Source organism: Miscanthus floridulus, chromosome 5 (genome assembly GCF_019320115.1).
Source record: "Miscanthus floridulus cultivar M001 chromosome 5, ASM1932011v1, whole genome shotgun sequence".
Lineage (NCBI taxonomy): Eukaryota > Viridiplantae > Streptophyta > Magnoliopsida > Poales > Poaceae > Miscanthus > Miscanthus floridulus.
Window position 1 is genome coordinate 59885774 of NC_089584.1, and position 13430 is coordinate 59899203.

General features: G+C 44.1%; 1 protein-coding gene across 1 annotated transcript; it reads left to right on the plus strand.

Moving 5' to 3' along the window:
• Positions 1-953: 953 nt before the first annotated feature.
• On the plus strand, positions 954-2761 carry LOC136452228 (3-ketoacyl-CoA synthase 5-like). Its single transcript, XM_066452854.1, has one exon. The coding sequence runs from the start codon at positions 1045-1047 to the stop codon at positions 2512-2514; it is 1470 nt and encodes a 489-aa protein (XP_066308951.1). The 5' UTR covers positions 954-1044; the 3' UTR covers positions 2515-2761.
• Positions 2762-13430: the final 10669 nt, after the last annotated feature.

Below are 13430 nucleotides of genomic sequence, written 5' to 3' on the forward strand. Positions count from 1 at the left end.
GAAATCTACTAAAAATTTGCGTGCACAAGCCCCAAAATACTACTACTAGCAAATCAACCAAACACACTACTCAACTTCAAATAATCCTTGCTCAGCTAGGCGAGGGAAGTTTTGTAGGAAGAATCAAAAGTGCCCTATGTTTCAAATACAACATTTGAAATGCACTGGGCATTTAGAAAGTTTAGCTCAACATTCCGAATAGGATACCATGTGTGTCAATCTCCACAGCATCTAATCGCTAATGGTTGAGTTCTCAGGATACCGTGTGGCTGGTTATCCAATGGTTGTTGGCTTCTCGGTGTTTTGCCCAGTTCCTCCAAACGCAGGGGCGGATCTAGGGCCCGGGCTGCCCGGGCTGCAGCCCGGAGTGAGTCCATGTAGCCCCTTTAACATATGTGGTGTTTAGCCTAAAAAACTATGATCTTAATTAGATAAAAGGAGGCTTAGGAAGCAAGATCAGACTATTTTGATGCAGGAATGCCCTGAGTGGACTTCACCAGGTACTTACATAAGCAAGCGGTATGTGAATTGTCAAGTATGTCTGACGCAGGATTGGTTGCCTGGCCCAAGGGAATGATGCTTTTGCATGGGCTGCCTTTTCCTTGGAATTAACAATATTGTGAAGATGATAATAATCTAATTTCAATATTTATTGCATGTCATAAGACTTCACATATGTATTACCCATACCCTACATCCCAAATTATCCATATTCATAGCTAAAACGTCGTTCTTTTCGGGCAGAGGGAGCATGATTGTACTACGTATGTTATGAATGTCCATAGCAATGCACAGCCAGTCAACTAGTACAGTTAAAGAAGTAAATTTTGTAAGACTCGCCGGATTGACTCGCATTTAAGTGGTTCGGTGGCAGCACTGCCTTGTCTCCATTCCCATAATGCCCTCGACACAGCCTTTAAATCATACGCTCCCTCCACTCTCTTCTCAGCTACACACACACTCTATAACACGCCCGCGTGCAGTGGCAAAAAACCATACAGGCTAAGGCTATACGCACGCATACTACACAGTGGCACTGGCACGATGAACAGGCCACTGCATGTCAAGTTCCTAAAGACCATGTACGGGCTCCTCGTCAACAACTTCCTCGTCATCGTCGCCTTGGCTGCCGCCGCCGCCGTGGTCCCGAGGACGAGCCCTGAGGAGGTGCTCGCGCTGGCGCGGGAGATCCGGCCTGTCCACTGCCTGCTGGCCCTGCTCCTGGCCGCCGCCGTCGCCAAGCTGCGGCGCATGGGCCGGCCCAAGGACGTGTACCTCGTGGAGTACGGCTGCTTCCGGCCCAAGCCCTGGTTCCGGGCGCCCTTCGCGACGTGCCTGGAGCACGCGCACCTGATGCCGTACCTGGTGGACGAGGAGAGCGTCAGCTTCGCCATCCGCCTGCTGGAACGCTCCGGGCTCGGCGAGGAGACGTGCGTGCCGGAGGCGTACCACTACATGCCGCCAGACCGCAGCCTCGAGGCCTCCCGCGACGAGACGGAGCTGGTCATCTTCTCCGCCGTGGACGAGGTGTTTGCCAGGACGAGCGTCAAGCCCGAGGAGATCGACGTGCTCATCGTTAACTGCAGCATCTTCACGCCCACGCCGGTGTTCACCGACATGGTCGTCAACAGGTACAAGCTGCGTGCCGACGTGCAGAACGTCAACCTGTCCGGGATGGGGTGCAGCGCGGGGCTGGTCTCCGTCGGCCTCGCCAAGAACCTCCTGCAGACGGCACGGCCGGGCACGCACGTCCTCATCGTCTCCACGGAGATCCTCTCGTCGCAGTACTACGTCGGCACGGAGCGCGCGATGCTGCTCCCCAACTGCCTCTTCCGCATGGGCGCCGCGGCCATGATCCTGTCCAACTCCTCGGAGCGCGCGCGGTACAGGCTCACCCGCCTGGTGCGCACCGTGACGGCGGCCCGGGACGCCGACTACCGGTGCGTGTTCCAGGAGGAGGACGACAAGGGCAACACCGGGATCCGTCTCTCCAAGGACCTCGCCACCACCGCCGGCCACGCGCTCAAGAGCAACATCGCCGCCTTCGGACCCCTTGTCCTGCCGGCCTCGGAGCAGCTCCTCGTCGCGCTGTCCTTGCTCAAGCGAAAGCTCCTCAGCGGGCGCGCCAAGGTGAGGCTCTACCGACCGGACTTCCGCACGGCGTTCGAGCACATCTGCATCCATGCAGGCGGCCGCGGGGTGATCGACGAGGTTCAGCATGGCCTCGGCCTCTCCGACCAGGACGTGGAGGCGTCGCGGATGACGCTGCACCGGTTCGGGAACACATCCAGCAGCTCCGTGCTGTACGAACTGGCGTACATCGAGGCCAAGGGGATGATGAAAAAGGGCGACCGGATTTGGATGATCTCCTTCGGCGCTGGCTTCGACTGCAACAGTGTTGCGTGGGAGTGCGTCAAGCCGCCGGCCGACGCCGACGGGCCGTGGGTCGACTCCATCCACCGCTACCCGGTGCAGCTCCCAGAAATCGTCAAGGACACATCTGATGACTCCTAATTAAAGCATGCACGCAACTGGCGTTTTCAGGCGTATAGTTGTACGTACCTAGTACACGTATACATATCGATTGAGCCCAAAGCAACGGGACTGTTTGGTGTCAAACCTTCGTACAAGAACCAACCATATATCTGCTGTTAGGATGGGAACAGACAATATTATAGCTGAAAATACTATGTATCTCTTCCATATAATTGCAAATCATGCTACTTCTACTATAAACAAATATTTTCCTATTTTTGTAATAAATAGGAGAGAAAGTACAAGTAGCAGTGCGAACTCCGATCCAAACGGATTTCCATTAAATTGCAATTCCAATGGAACGATTCCAATCATTGCAAAAACAAAACGAATTAAACAAGAATTTCAGTTAACTATAAATGTGAAAATATACCATGATAACCGCAATACTACACTATTTTGAACAAATACTAATTTATCAATCGTAAACCTCCAAAAGATTATTTTTTTTACAGTGCGATCTGCGTACAAGCTATTATACAGTAAGAATTTTGATGGGGATCAAAGTCAGACGCCTGGCTCCTCATCGGACGAATGCGGGAAGACGTTGTGGGAGGTCCTGTGAGGATGTCTCCAACAGGAGACCTAGAAGAAGACCTAAACTTAAAATAGGTCTTCAACAGAATATCTATAGCCTCTAATATAGTATCTATATAGAAGACCCATTTTAGGTCTCCTGAGAGGTATAAACCAAATCTGAGCATCATCTCTCCTGGAGACCCATTTACAGAAAGAGTTCTCTTTTGGGTCTTGTTGTTGGAGAAGACCAAAAATAGATATTGAACCCTCTGCCCATAGTGTTATCCAAATGTGGAATGTGTCTTGTATTTTAAGTAACGGTCGTTTGAAGACGGTCAAAGTGAGAGTGTTCTAGTGGAGGGTAGCTAATGATTTCCTCCCGGCAAGGCAGGTTCTCTTCAAGAAATATATCGAACCAGTGGTCTTCTTTGAGGACGTGGTGATCCTGAGGAGTCTGTCAAACATGTGCTGGTGGACTGCTCGATAGCCCGAATTTTTTGGCTCCAAGTTCGCTTGGGTACAGGGGTGAAAATCCCAGCTCTGAATCCGCTGACTTGGACGACTGATCTTATCTCGAATATATGCTCAAAGAGAGATACTGCGCTCATTCTCTGCGGTATGTGGGCTTTGTGGATGATGCGCAACAAGCGAAGACATGGGGAGAAGTCTATCAGTATTCATCAAGCTGTGGTTTGGGCTAGGGACACTGCACTTGATCTGTGGGAAACCAGCCAGTCAATGAGACGTGAGAAGCCGCAGGTTGAGATGAAATGGAAGCCACCGGACCTGGGCTGGGTTAAAGTGAATACTGATGCCTCCTTTCAATTAGACGGCATTGTGGGTACTACGCATGCATTATTCGTGATAACCGTGGCGCCTTCAGGGAGGCACAAGCGCGCTGGTACGAGCGGTGGCTGGATGCTTGCACGATGGAGGCGACGGCGTGCAGGGATGCCTTGGTTTTGGCAAAACAGCATGGCAAGCAAAGGGTGGTGTTGGAGACCGACTGCCTCGAGCTGGTAAATCTGTGGAAGAAGAAGCATTCGCAGCGGTCTGTCGTTGATCCAATCTTGAAGGAGACAGAGGATCTTAGTCTTGCCTTTCATGATTTTTTCTTTTCCTATGTTAATCGTGTTTGTAACAAGGTTGCTCATGTTTAGCCTAAGCAAGTCTCGAGCACACAACGTCTGGAAGTGTGGCATGTAATTCCAGTGTCTGTCTCTGACTTGGTGATGTTTGAGGCCCCATTGAATATAATGAAAGGCAAGCATTTCACAAAAAAAAAGATTACTTTTTACTTTTACCAATTAGTATACAAAATCATGTACGTATCTCATTTGAAAACCACACCTACATGGAATGTCTAAATCGACCTGCAGTATTTATTACATGGAAAAAGAGATCCGCGTCGATTTCGCTAGGATACAGCTTGTGTGGTCCACATCTAAAAGAAAATCTAAAGGCTTATCTCGTGTCAAATAATAATAATAGCCACTTAGCTTAGGGTCCAGCGCCAGTCTTCCCTTTTGCCTAGGATGAGGGAAATCGGATTCTTGGCAATCCTCTCTGTAATCCCGTATTTCAGGAAACTACAAGCACTGCCCTGCCATCTGAGGGAATCGCGAAGAATTTTAATAGTGGATAAATAAATTATGTTAGTAGATACGTGATTTGCTGAAGTGGATAGCTTGTATGAATAGATACGTGCAATAATTGCATATGTAAGTGGGCTGCTGATGTGGATGACTTGCATGTCGAGACTAACTTCTAATAAGGTTTAGGATTATAAGATATTCCCTCTGTCCAATAATATAGTGCATTTTAGAAATTTTAGGACAGATTAAGAGAGAACACAAAAGACGTATGTGTCCTCACTTTATTTCCTAATAAGACGCTATCATCAACACGATTAGTGGTGATTGACTCATAAATAGAAAATATTTAATGCAAAATGGGTTTCTATCTTCTAGAATGCCTTATATTTGAGGATAAATTTTGAATGCTAGAATACGCTATATTACAGGATGGAGGGAGTATATAGATATAGATATAGATATAGATATAGATATAGATATAGATATAGATATAGATATAGATATAGATATAGATATAGATATAGATATAGATATAGATGACTCATCAACAATAGAGTAATGTCTAATTTACTCCCGAAATTATCGCTTAATTTAAAAAATGCACCCTTGAACTTGAATACCGGACAATTTACTCCTTAAATTTCAAAATCGGATAAAATGCCCCTGTTGACGACGAATTGAATCTCGGATCATACACAAGTAAGGGCTAGCACGCCTGAAGTCACACATGACCTAAACATGTAGTGAGTAACTCTGAATCAACATGTACCAATCATCTGGTTGGTAGAACCGATTTGACGCATGTTCTTCACCGATAGAGCTCAATAACACCTCCTGAGAAGACCTCATTGGGGAGATGCACGCTGAGGTTGTCCTAGGGTCGGCAAGGCCACAAAAAATATCGTCGAATCTCTTCGAGAGACGTGCTGAATTGCAAGGGCTGAAAAAGTTAGGGTAAAAGGAGTAATAGATGTATTGATTGGATGTTGGATCTCTCAATCGGCCGTGATCCTCCAATATATAGAGGAGGATGGTCTTATCCTACTAGAAAACATGTCCTACATGTTTTTGCAAGTTTTCCATGTCTTGGTCGGTTGGATTCCTTATGGTGAAGCCTGTCCACCCAGGTTTAAGTCCTTGACTTGGCATGGGAGCTCGTATTTTTCTGGATTTATTCCAGGATTTAACGGCCCTATGCTTTCAGTGGTAGGTGATGTCCCCGTCATCAGCGAGGCGCCTGTAGTGACTTCATGAATCTCTGATCTGTCGGCTTCATCCTTTGGAGGTGCTCATAGGGGTAGGCCAGATTTGTGTACGTGTGTTCATAGGAGTGAGTGTGCGTGCGTGTTGTGGTCATCAACTTTTTACTATGTAATTCTAAAAAACACAACCCAAAACTGATATGTACACTTAACCGGTTTGGAATCTAGAAAAATTGGCCTAGCGGAATTTGAAATCGGCTTGTCCAGTTTCTTCGGGCCTACACATGTTGGTCGAGCCACTTAAAGAGAAACCGGTTGGGCTGGTTTTAGCGGTCTGAGCCCAAAACCTTATTTTTGCCCTTCGTACTTCAATGCGATGATCCAAATATTTTTTTTTGGCCATCTTGACATTAGGAACGTTATTGATGGTCCTTAACACCCCATTTTATACCATCAACTATGCCTAAATTTGTGATATAAATACATAAAATCAATCAAAAAGTAACATTTTATGTTTAGATTTCACTTGGTTCCACTTGTACTTGGAGAATTATGCTTGTAGGGTAAAACAAGGCAAAATTAAGCAAAAGGAGGCCTTCTAGAAGCAATCCAAGTGGCAAGGACGACCAAGGGGCACCAAGTGTCATCACCCGAAGCCACATGGCGTCGCCCGATGCCCCACCTGGGCCTTCCATGTCACTGGCCCATGGGAGAGCTAGGTGACACCCCAGAAGTGCCCATCCACCATTGGTTTGAAGTCAGTGCAAGATCAAAGGCTGAAAATGTGCGCCACATGGATTGTTGACTCACCATGCTTATGTTAGTGCTCAAATGGACAAAGTAGCTTCATACCCACACTCTACTACACCCATAAGGGCCCCACACCAAATAAGGTGGGCCCACTCCTCAGTGGGGGTCGCTCGATGCCAAGGGGCATCGCCCGATGGCCCACTTCTGCCAAATCGACTCATCTTTGGACAACATGCACACTAGCACAAATGGGGCAATGTGGTGCTTTGATTTAAGGCAGTTCAAGGTCGGTTTGATCCAAGGGCAAGGAGAAGATGCCACACAGATTGATGACGTGGTGATGGAGTAGCCCCTACTTCACCTCAAGCTATAAGTTGGACCCCTCTCCCTCATTTGTAATCATCCCATCTTAGTCCATCACTCCAAGTGAGAATAGTAGCTAGGCAAAGCTCCGTAGTTCAACTACTTAGAAGTAGAAAGATAGGGAGAGAGTGAGGAGAAGCTTGTGGAGGAGCCGGGGTTGTCGACATCCTCTCCTACTTGTGCTTCGGCCCATGAAACTCTTCTTCGAGTGAAGTTCGACATCTTCTGTGTGGTAACTCTGATCTTTTGCATTACTTAAGTATTATTTTATATTGTTATTTTTTACTGGTTTCACTGCTTGGTTAGAGTGCTCTAGTCTCATTTCATCATGTACAAGATTCGAGTAGTGAGTATATAGATTAAGCGTGGTGCTTAGGCTATAGCTTGCCTGTGTTTACGACTAGGCCTTCGGATAGATTGTGGTAGGTGATAGGTGGTGACAGCCCTATCTATCCTCTGTATTCCACCATGATAGGTCTAGTTATTAAATCATAGGGCTCATGGCAGACCTTGTCTAGTTATCCCTCCTGGTTGCTAGGCGGGTTGTGCCCCGATGTAAACAAGTGTGATATAGTTTTCCTTAGTCTTTCCTTAGTTCATAGAAACCACAGATATCCTCTCTACCTGTTATTTTTACCCTTGCTCTGTCCTTGGACACTCTTAGTTCTTAACTAGTACACTTCGTGTTCCCCGTGAAAATTCGATACCTTGGAATACTCCTGAGTAGAAGCTACATTGACATCCATGTGCATGCGGATTTATCTATTTGCCATATCTAGTGTCAATAATCTTTCTTGTGCAGTTGCCAGGGAACGGTAGTTGTTCTAGTTTAGAACTGAGTCATCCAATTACCTTTTACCCTTTATCTTTCATACCATGGATCACATTCCTATCATTCAATTTGCTGCTCCAAAGGTCACTAGTCTGGAGCCACCTCTATCATCAAAACCTATGCTCACTAATAGTTATAAATTTTTCCCTTGTTTCATAACTAATGTTCAGGAGCTATCTTTTTCTTGGGAAAAAGATGAAAACCCATATGCTCATCTGTGAGAGTTTGAGCAAGTGTGTTCATGCCTTCACATTTCAGGCATGTCACACAAAAGTGCAAGCTATTTCCGTTCTCTTTGATGGGATTAGCCAAACTGTGGTATACTCGATCCTTAGAGAGTGTTCAAGGAGAGTGGGAGGTTTTGCATGCCAAGTTTTGTTTAACCTTCTTTCCTATCCCCCCGAGTTATTCATCTTCGACTAGATGTCCCAAGTTTCAAGCAAAAAGAGAAGGAATCTTTAGGTGCCGCATGGGCCTGCTTCATGGATGTCTATTCATCTGGCCCTGATCTTGCTATACCCAATCGTATGCTTTTACAACACTTCTACATGGGTCTTAGTGAGAAATCTACACAACTCCTTGACATCGCTTTAGGAGGAGCCTTCTTACATCTTTTTGATAGTGAGGAGACAACTATCCATAATACAATCCTTGAAAACACTTCCTACACCGATGTCCATGACTACTCCCCTAAAGAAAAGTACAATCCAAACCCTATGCAAGAAGAAGTTTTGATAGCCGAATCCATGCCAATTCCATCCAAAGCTTTAGCTGCTGACCCAATTTCTGAACCATTCCTAAGGACACCAAAGGAACAAGAAATTCATCCTTTGGAGTTTCATTTTGAATTCGAGGAGGATCTCTCTCCTGATGTTGGGAACACCTTCAATCATCTAATCCAATAGAGATCTTTGGCGTCCTAGACCCCAAATCATCATCTTCCCTATTCATCTCAAGATTTGGTTGCTCAAGAGACAATCAAATCAAAACCATCTTACACCTCAGACTTTAAATCTCTATATGATGATCCCCCATTTATCCCTCCTTGTTTCTTTGTTGATAATCCAACCCTAGGAGCCACTCTAAACCTTTTGGTTGACGTCGAATGGGAGCACAATTCATACGAGGTGAGGACCCCGATCCTAATAAAGGATGAGGAAGGGAATCCACTCGTAGAATGCCATTGACAAGAGAATGATGGACAAATATGTTTGGTGTATGGACATTCTCGAGAGATCAACTTTGGAGTCCAAAAAGGAGGATCATGTGGATGAATAACAAAGTTACATTCTAGAAGAGCCACATGATCCATGCTTTCATGGGAAATCCCTAGAGTCAATCTTTCCTTCTACCTACACCTATGAGAGTTACACCCATCCTATGCTTCTCTTTTATCAAATCCTCAAGAGGATGGTTGTGGATGCTTTTGTTTACCATAAGTATTCCAAAGCTCATAGTTGCCTTGGCGCAAGTTCTTGCAATTGAAACTGCAAAGGTCGAGCTTATAACTTAAAACAAAGCACTGCTAGGAGATAACCTGTTTTATTGCTGTTTTCAATTCAATAAAGTTTGTTTAGTTTCTATCATCATAAAATAAAGTAGTAGTTGTAGTAATAAATAAAAATAGTTTACCTTTCAAAAATTATTCTTTTCCCTTCAAATAAAATAGAGCAAACCCAATAAATATTGAGCTTGATTGTTGCACCGGCCGATGTGCTCATGTTGATGGTCACTAACACCCATTTTGACCATCAACATTCTACCCAAAAGCATGACAAAGTAAGGTAAATCATCATCACATGTGTAGAATTTTGTTTAAATTTCACTTAGTTCCACTTGTGCTTGTAGAATTATTTGTATGCAGGAAATATGACAAAACTAGGCCAAAATGGTGACAAACATGGACACATGGAGAAAGTGGACGTGATAGGAGGCCGAGGGCCCACTTGGCAGCACCGCCCAACCCCACATGGGCACTGCCCGGCCCCCCAAGTGGCCCTACCATGTCACTGATCCGTGGGAGCTGCTCCAGAGCCAATCACAAGCTTCCATTCAAGGCAGTTGGATCAACAGACAAGGTTTGTTCACGGTGGATCCATGGGCCCATTGTCATAGACTTGGGAGCGTCCACCGACTTACCAACCACCATACCTACTAAATTTTACCATGTGCTGGCTTCATAACCGACTTGAAGGAGCAACCAACACCCTTGGATGCAAAGGTGGTGCTTCCAAGGGTCGGCCGGTGCCCCCCTATGGCCACCGACCTCCCTACCACCTACAAGTACCCCCATGCCTCTCTACACTATAACTAGAGGGTGTGGAGCTCGGTGGAAAGATGCCCCATTCAATTCCAAGCTCTCCAAGCTTCTATTAGCTTTCTAGCTTAGCATTAGCTATAGAGTAGTAGTCTAGTAGTGGAGTAGAGCAAGAGCGGAGCTTCTCTTGGAGTCCAGAAGAGTCTTCTAGGTCTGGTATAACTCCTTTGTAATTCTTTTATTTCAACATTTACTTTATTCAATATTTATTTTAAGTACTTTATTCTAGTATTATTACTTTGCTTTATGGTAAGCACTTCGCAAAGCACCTACGCTAATCACCTAATGAAACACTAAGCACTATGCAAGTGGAGATCACTAAAATAGTGTATCAACACCCTAGATATGTTTCCTCAGCTCCACTATACTCAAATGGCCGGTTGGGGGGTCTATTTATAAGCCCCACTGAGAAAGTAGCCCTTGGGGATGAAATCCTGCTTTTCTACTACTGACCGGACTCTGACCTGTGTCCGATCAGCACTGATGTTGATCGGACTCTGGCACCCATCGTTCGGTCACTTTGCTGCTCAACGTCCGGTCACCTGTGTGAGCTGTCCAGCGTCCAATCACCTCTGTGAGCTGTCCAGCGTCCGATCACCTCTGTGAGCTCATTTCTTCGCGATCTTGCGTCCGGCTTGGTTCCTATCTTCATGCTTGGACTTTGCTTGATATCTTGGGTCTTCTCTTGTGCTTCTAAGGTCTTGCTTATGGTGTTGATCATCGAATCATCACATCGCCTTCGTCCAAGTCACGTCTTGCATCCTATTGAACTACAAAACAATCACTTGCAAATTCATTAGTCCAATTTGGTTGTGTTGGTCATCAAACACCAAAATTCAAAGTAAATGGGCCAAGGGTCCATTTTCCTTACAAGTACGTCTCTCCATGCCCATACCATGGCATGGAAGACTGGCTTTTGATCCAGAACTTCTACCATGGATTAGTGCCATTAGATAGGAGCCATTTAGATGTTGCTGCTGGTGGAACATTCTTTTCGCTAAGTGTTGCAGATGCAAAGACGCTGATCAAGAAGATGGTTTCCAACCAAGGATGGAGCGATGATCGACTCCAACCCCATAAACGAGGTATGCATTCAATTAAAGAAATTGACATGCTTATAGCTAAGATGGATCTGCTCGCGAAGCAAGAAGAACATTATGAGAAGGTGAGTGCCCAAGAGACTCAAGGCCATGGATTCCCACATGACTTGCGAAGTCTGTGGAGATGTTGGACATTCGGGCAATTCCTGTCCCAAGACCTAAGAGGACCTCAACTTTGTCAACACCAACAACGGGTTTTGTCCACAACATCAAGGCTAGAATCAGTGCTCCAACAACCAGGGAGGCAACAATTATTACTCTTCTCCTCGCTTGAATAATCAAGATAATAATAGTTATGCTTTATTGAAAGATCTTGTTCATAATCAAAGTAGAATGACTGATAGCATTAATAAAAAGTTGCATGCTCATGACAAGATGTTGGAAAATATAAATGCTAAATTAGATGAGTTTTCTTCTGCTTTAAAGAATCGATTTAGTTTCAATAAGACGATAGAAACCCAATTAGCTCAAATTGTTGTTGCTATCCCATCCTATGAAAAAATAGAATTCCTGGCAAACTTGAGGGAACAATGGAGACAACCAACCTTGGTACTGCAAAATATGGCTATGCTTTAAATTCTTGGGGTTCTTATTTATTAGATTCCCCATTTACCTTTAAGAAGGGTGATCCTAGTACCCCCACGATTACTTGCTCCAATGGAACTCATACCTTCCATAATGCCATTTGTGATTTAGGGTCTAGTATTAATATCATGTCTAAGGGAACTTATGATAGATTGTTTTATACTTCCCTAGCTTCAACCTTAGTTTACCTATAGCTAGCTGATCAATCTATCTGTTATCTCGAGGGAGTAGCCACTGATTTATTAGTTAAAGTTAGGAGTGCTTATGTTCCTATAGATTTTATGATCTTAGACACGGGCAACACTGAGGATACACCTTTAATCCTTGGTCGTCCCTTCCTTAACACTGCAAATGCTTGCATATATGTGGCTTCTGGGCAAATCCAATTCCACTTTGCTGGAAGAAAAGAAATATTTACTTTTGCCTCTAGAGAACCCCTTTTTTGATTAGAAATGGGAAAAGAAGAAGCATCCAGAGAGAATCAAGATGAAGAAACTAAAGCCAATTGAAGAACCGGAGAAACCTGTCAAGAAGAAGAATAGGCAGAGATGGCATAAAAAGAAAGATTCGTCCTCAAACTCGTCATCCCCTGATCCTGACAAGGCCTCCAAGGTGGAACAAGAGGAAACACCTCCGCCCAAGGAAGAATGACCTTAGCCCGACAAAATGGTAAGTTCTCTATCCCTTGCATTTATTTACCGCATTTCATTGGTTGCATCCCATATTTAAATTTCCAATAAATTTGCTTTGCATTGCATGACAAGTTAGTTGCATTTAGCTACTTTATGTTAATAAATAAAGTTCTATAGTAGCTATGCATGATAGGATAGATTTGCATTTAAAAAACAACATATAAAAAATATAATATTTAATAATAATAATGAATAAAATTCAGTAGCATCCATACTGAATAAGTTATCTAGTAGTAATAGGTTTAGTTATTTAGTCATTTATGCATTCTAGAAGTATTAGTTAGTCAATAAAGAAAAGAATCAAAAGAGCCACCAGAAGACATTTCAACCTATGCAAAAGGCAAGATTGGGAGAGACATCTCTCCCCGCTTAGGTATAAAAATCTTAAACCCTCTCTTTACATTCCTATTTATTTAACATTTCAATATTCATGATCATAGAATATAGAGAGGAGTGCCTTAAATTTATCTCGAGAGAAACTCTGCTCTAATAACATGATGATAAAAAATATTTAGAGATGATGAATAGTTGCTCTGTGATACTTTACAAAAGCTTGTAATACAACCTTATACTTCTTAAGTTTTGAGCATGATAACTTAGAGTTCATCTTAAGTTGAATGCTTTCGTGGGATACAAATGCTAGAACCAAGAATAGGCTTTTGTGAGATATGTTGTAGCCATGATTAGAGTAAATCTTTGAACCTATCTGAGGAATGGTAAAAACAACCTAGAGTTTTGTTTTGCAAAATGCTAAAACCCTCTTGCTAGATGTTCCTCAATGGTGATAAGTTCCTACCAGAGCCAAATAAATATTCATGGGTACATGATAAAGCCACCATAAAAGCTGCTTGTTTGTTTTGAGCTTTTTCAAGCCTTGTTGATCTGAGTAGAGAAACTTTTCATGCTTTTTGATCAAGATCACATATTGTCGACACATAAT

Coding starts and splice junctions, on each gene's coding strand:
- LOC136452228 (XM_066452854.1), top strand. CDS start 1,045: ATGAACAGGCCACTGCATGTCAAGTTCCTAAAGACCATGTACGGGCTC.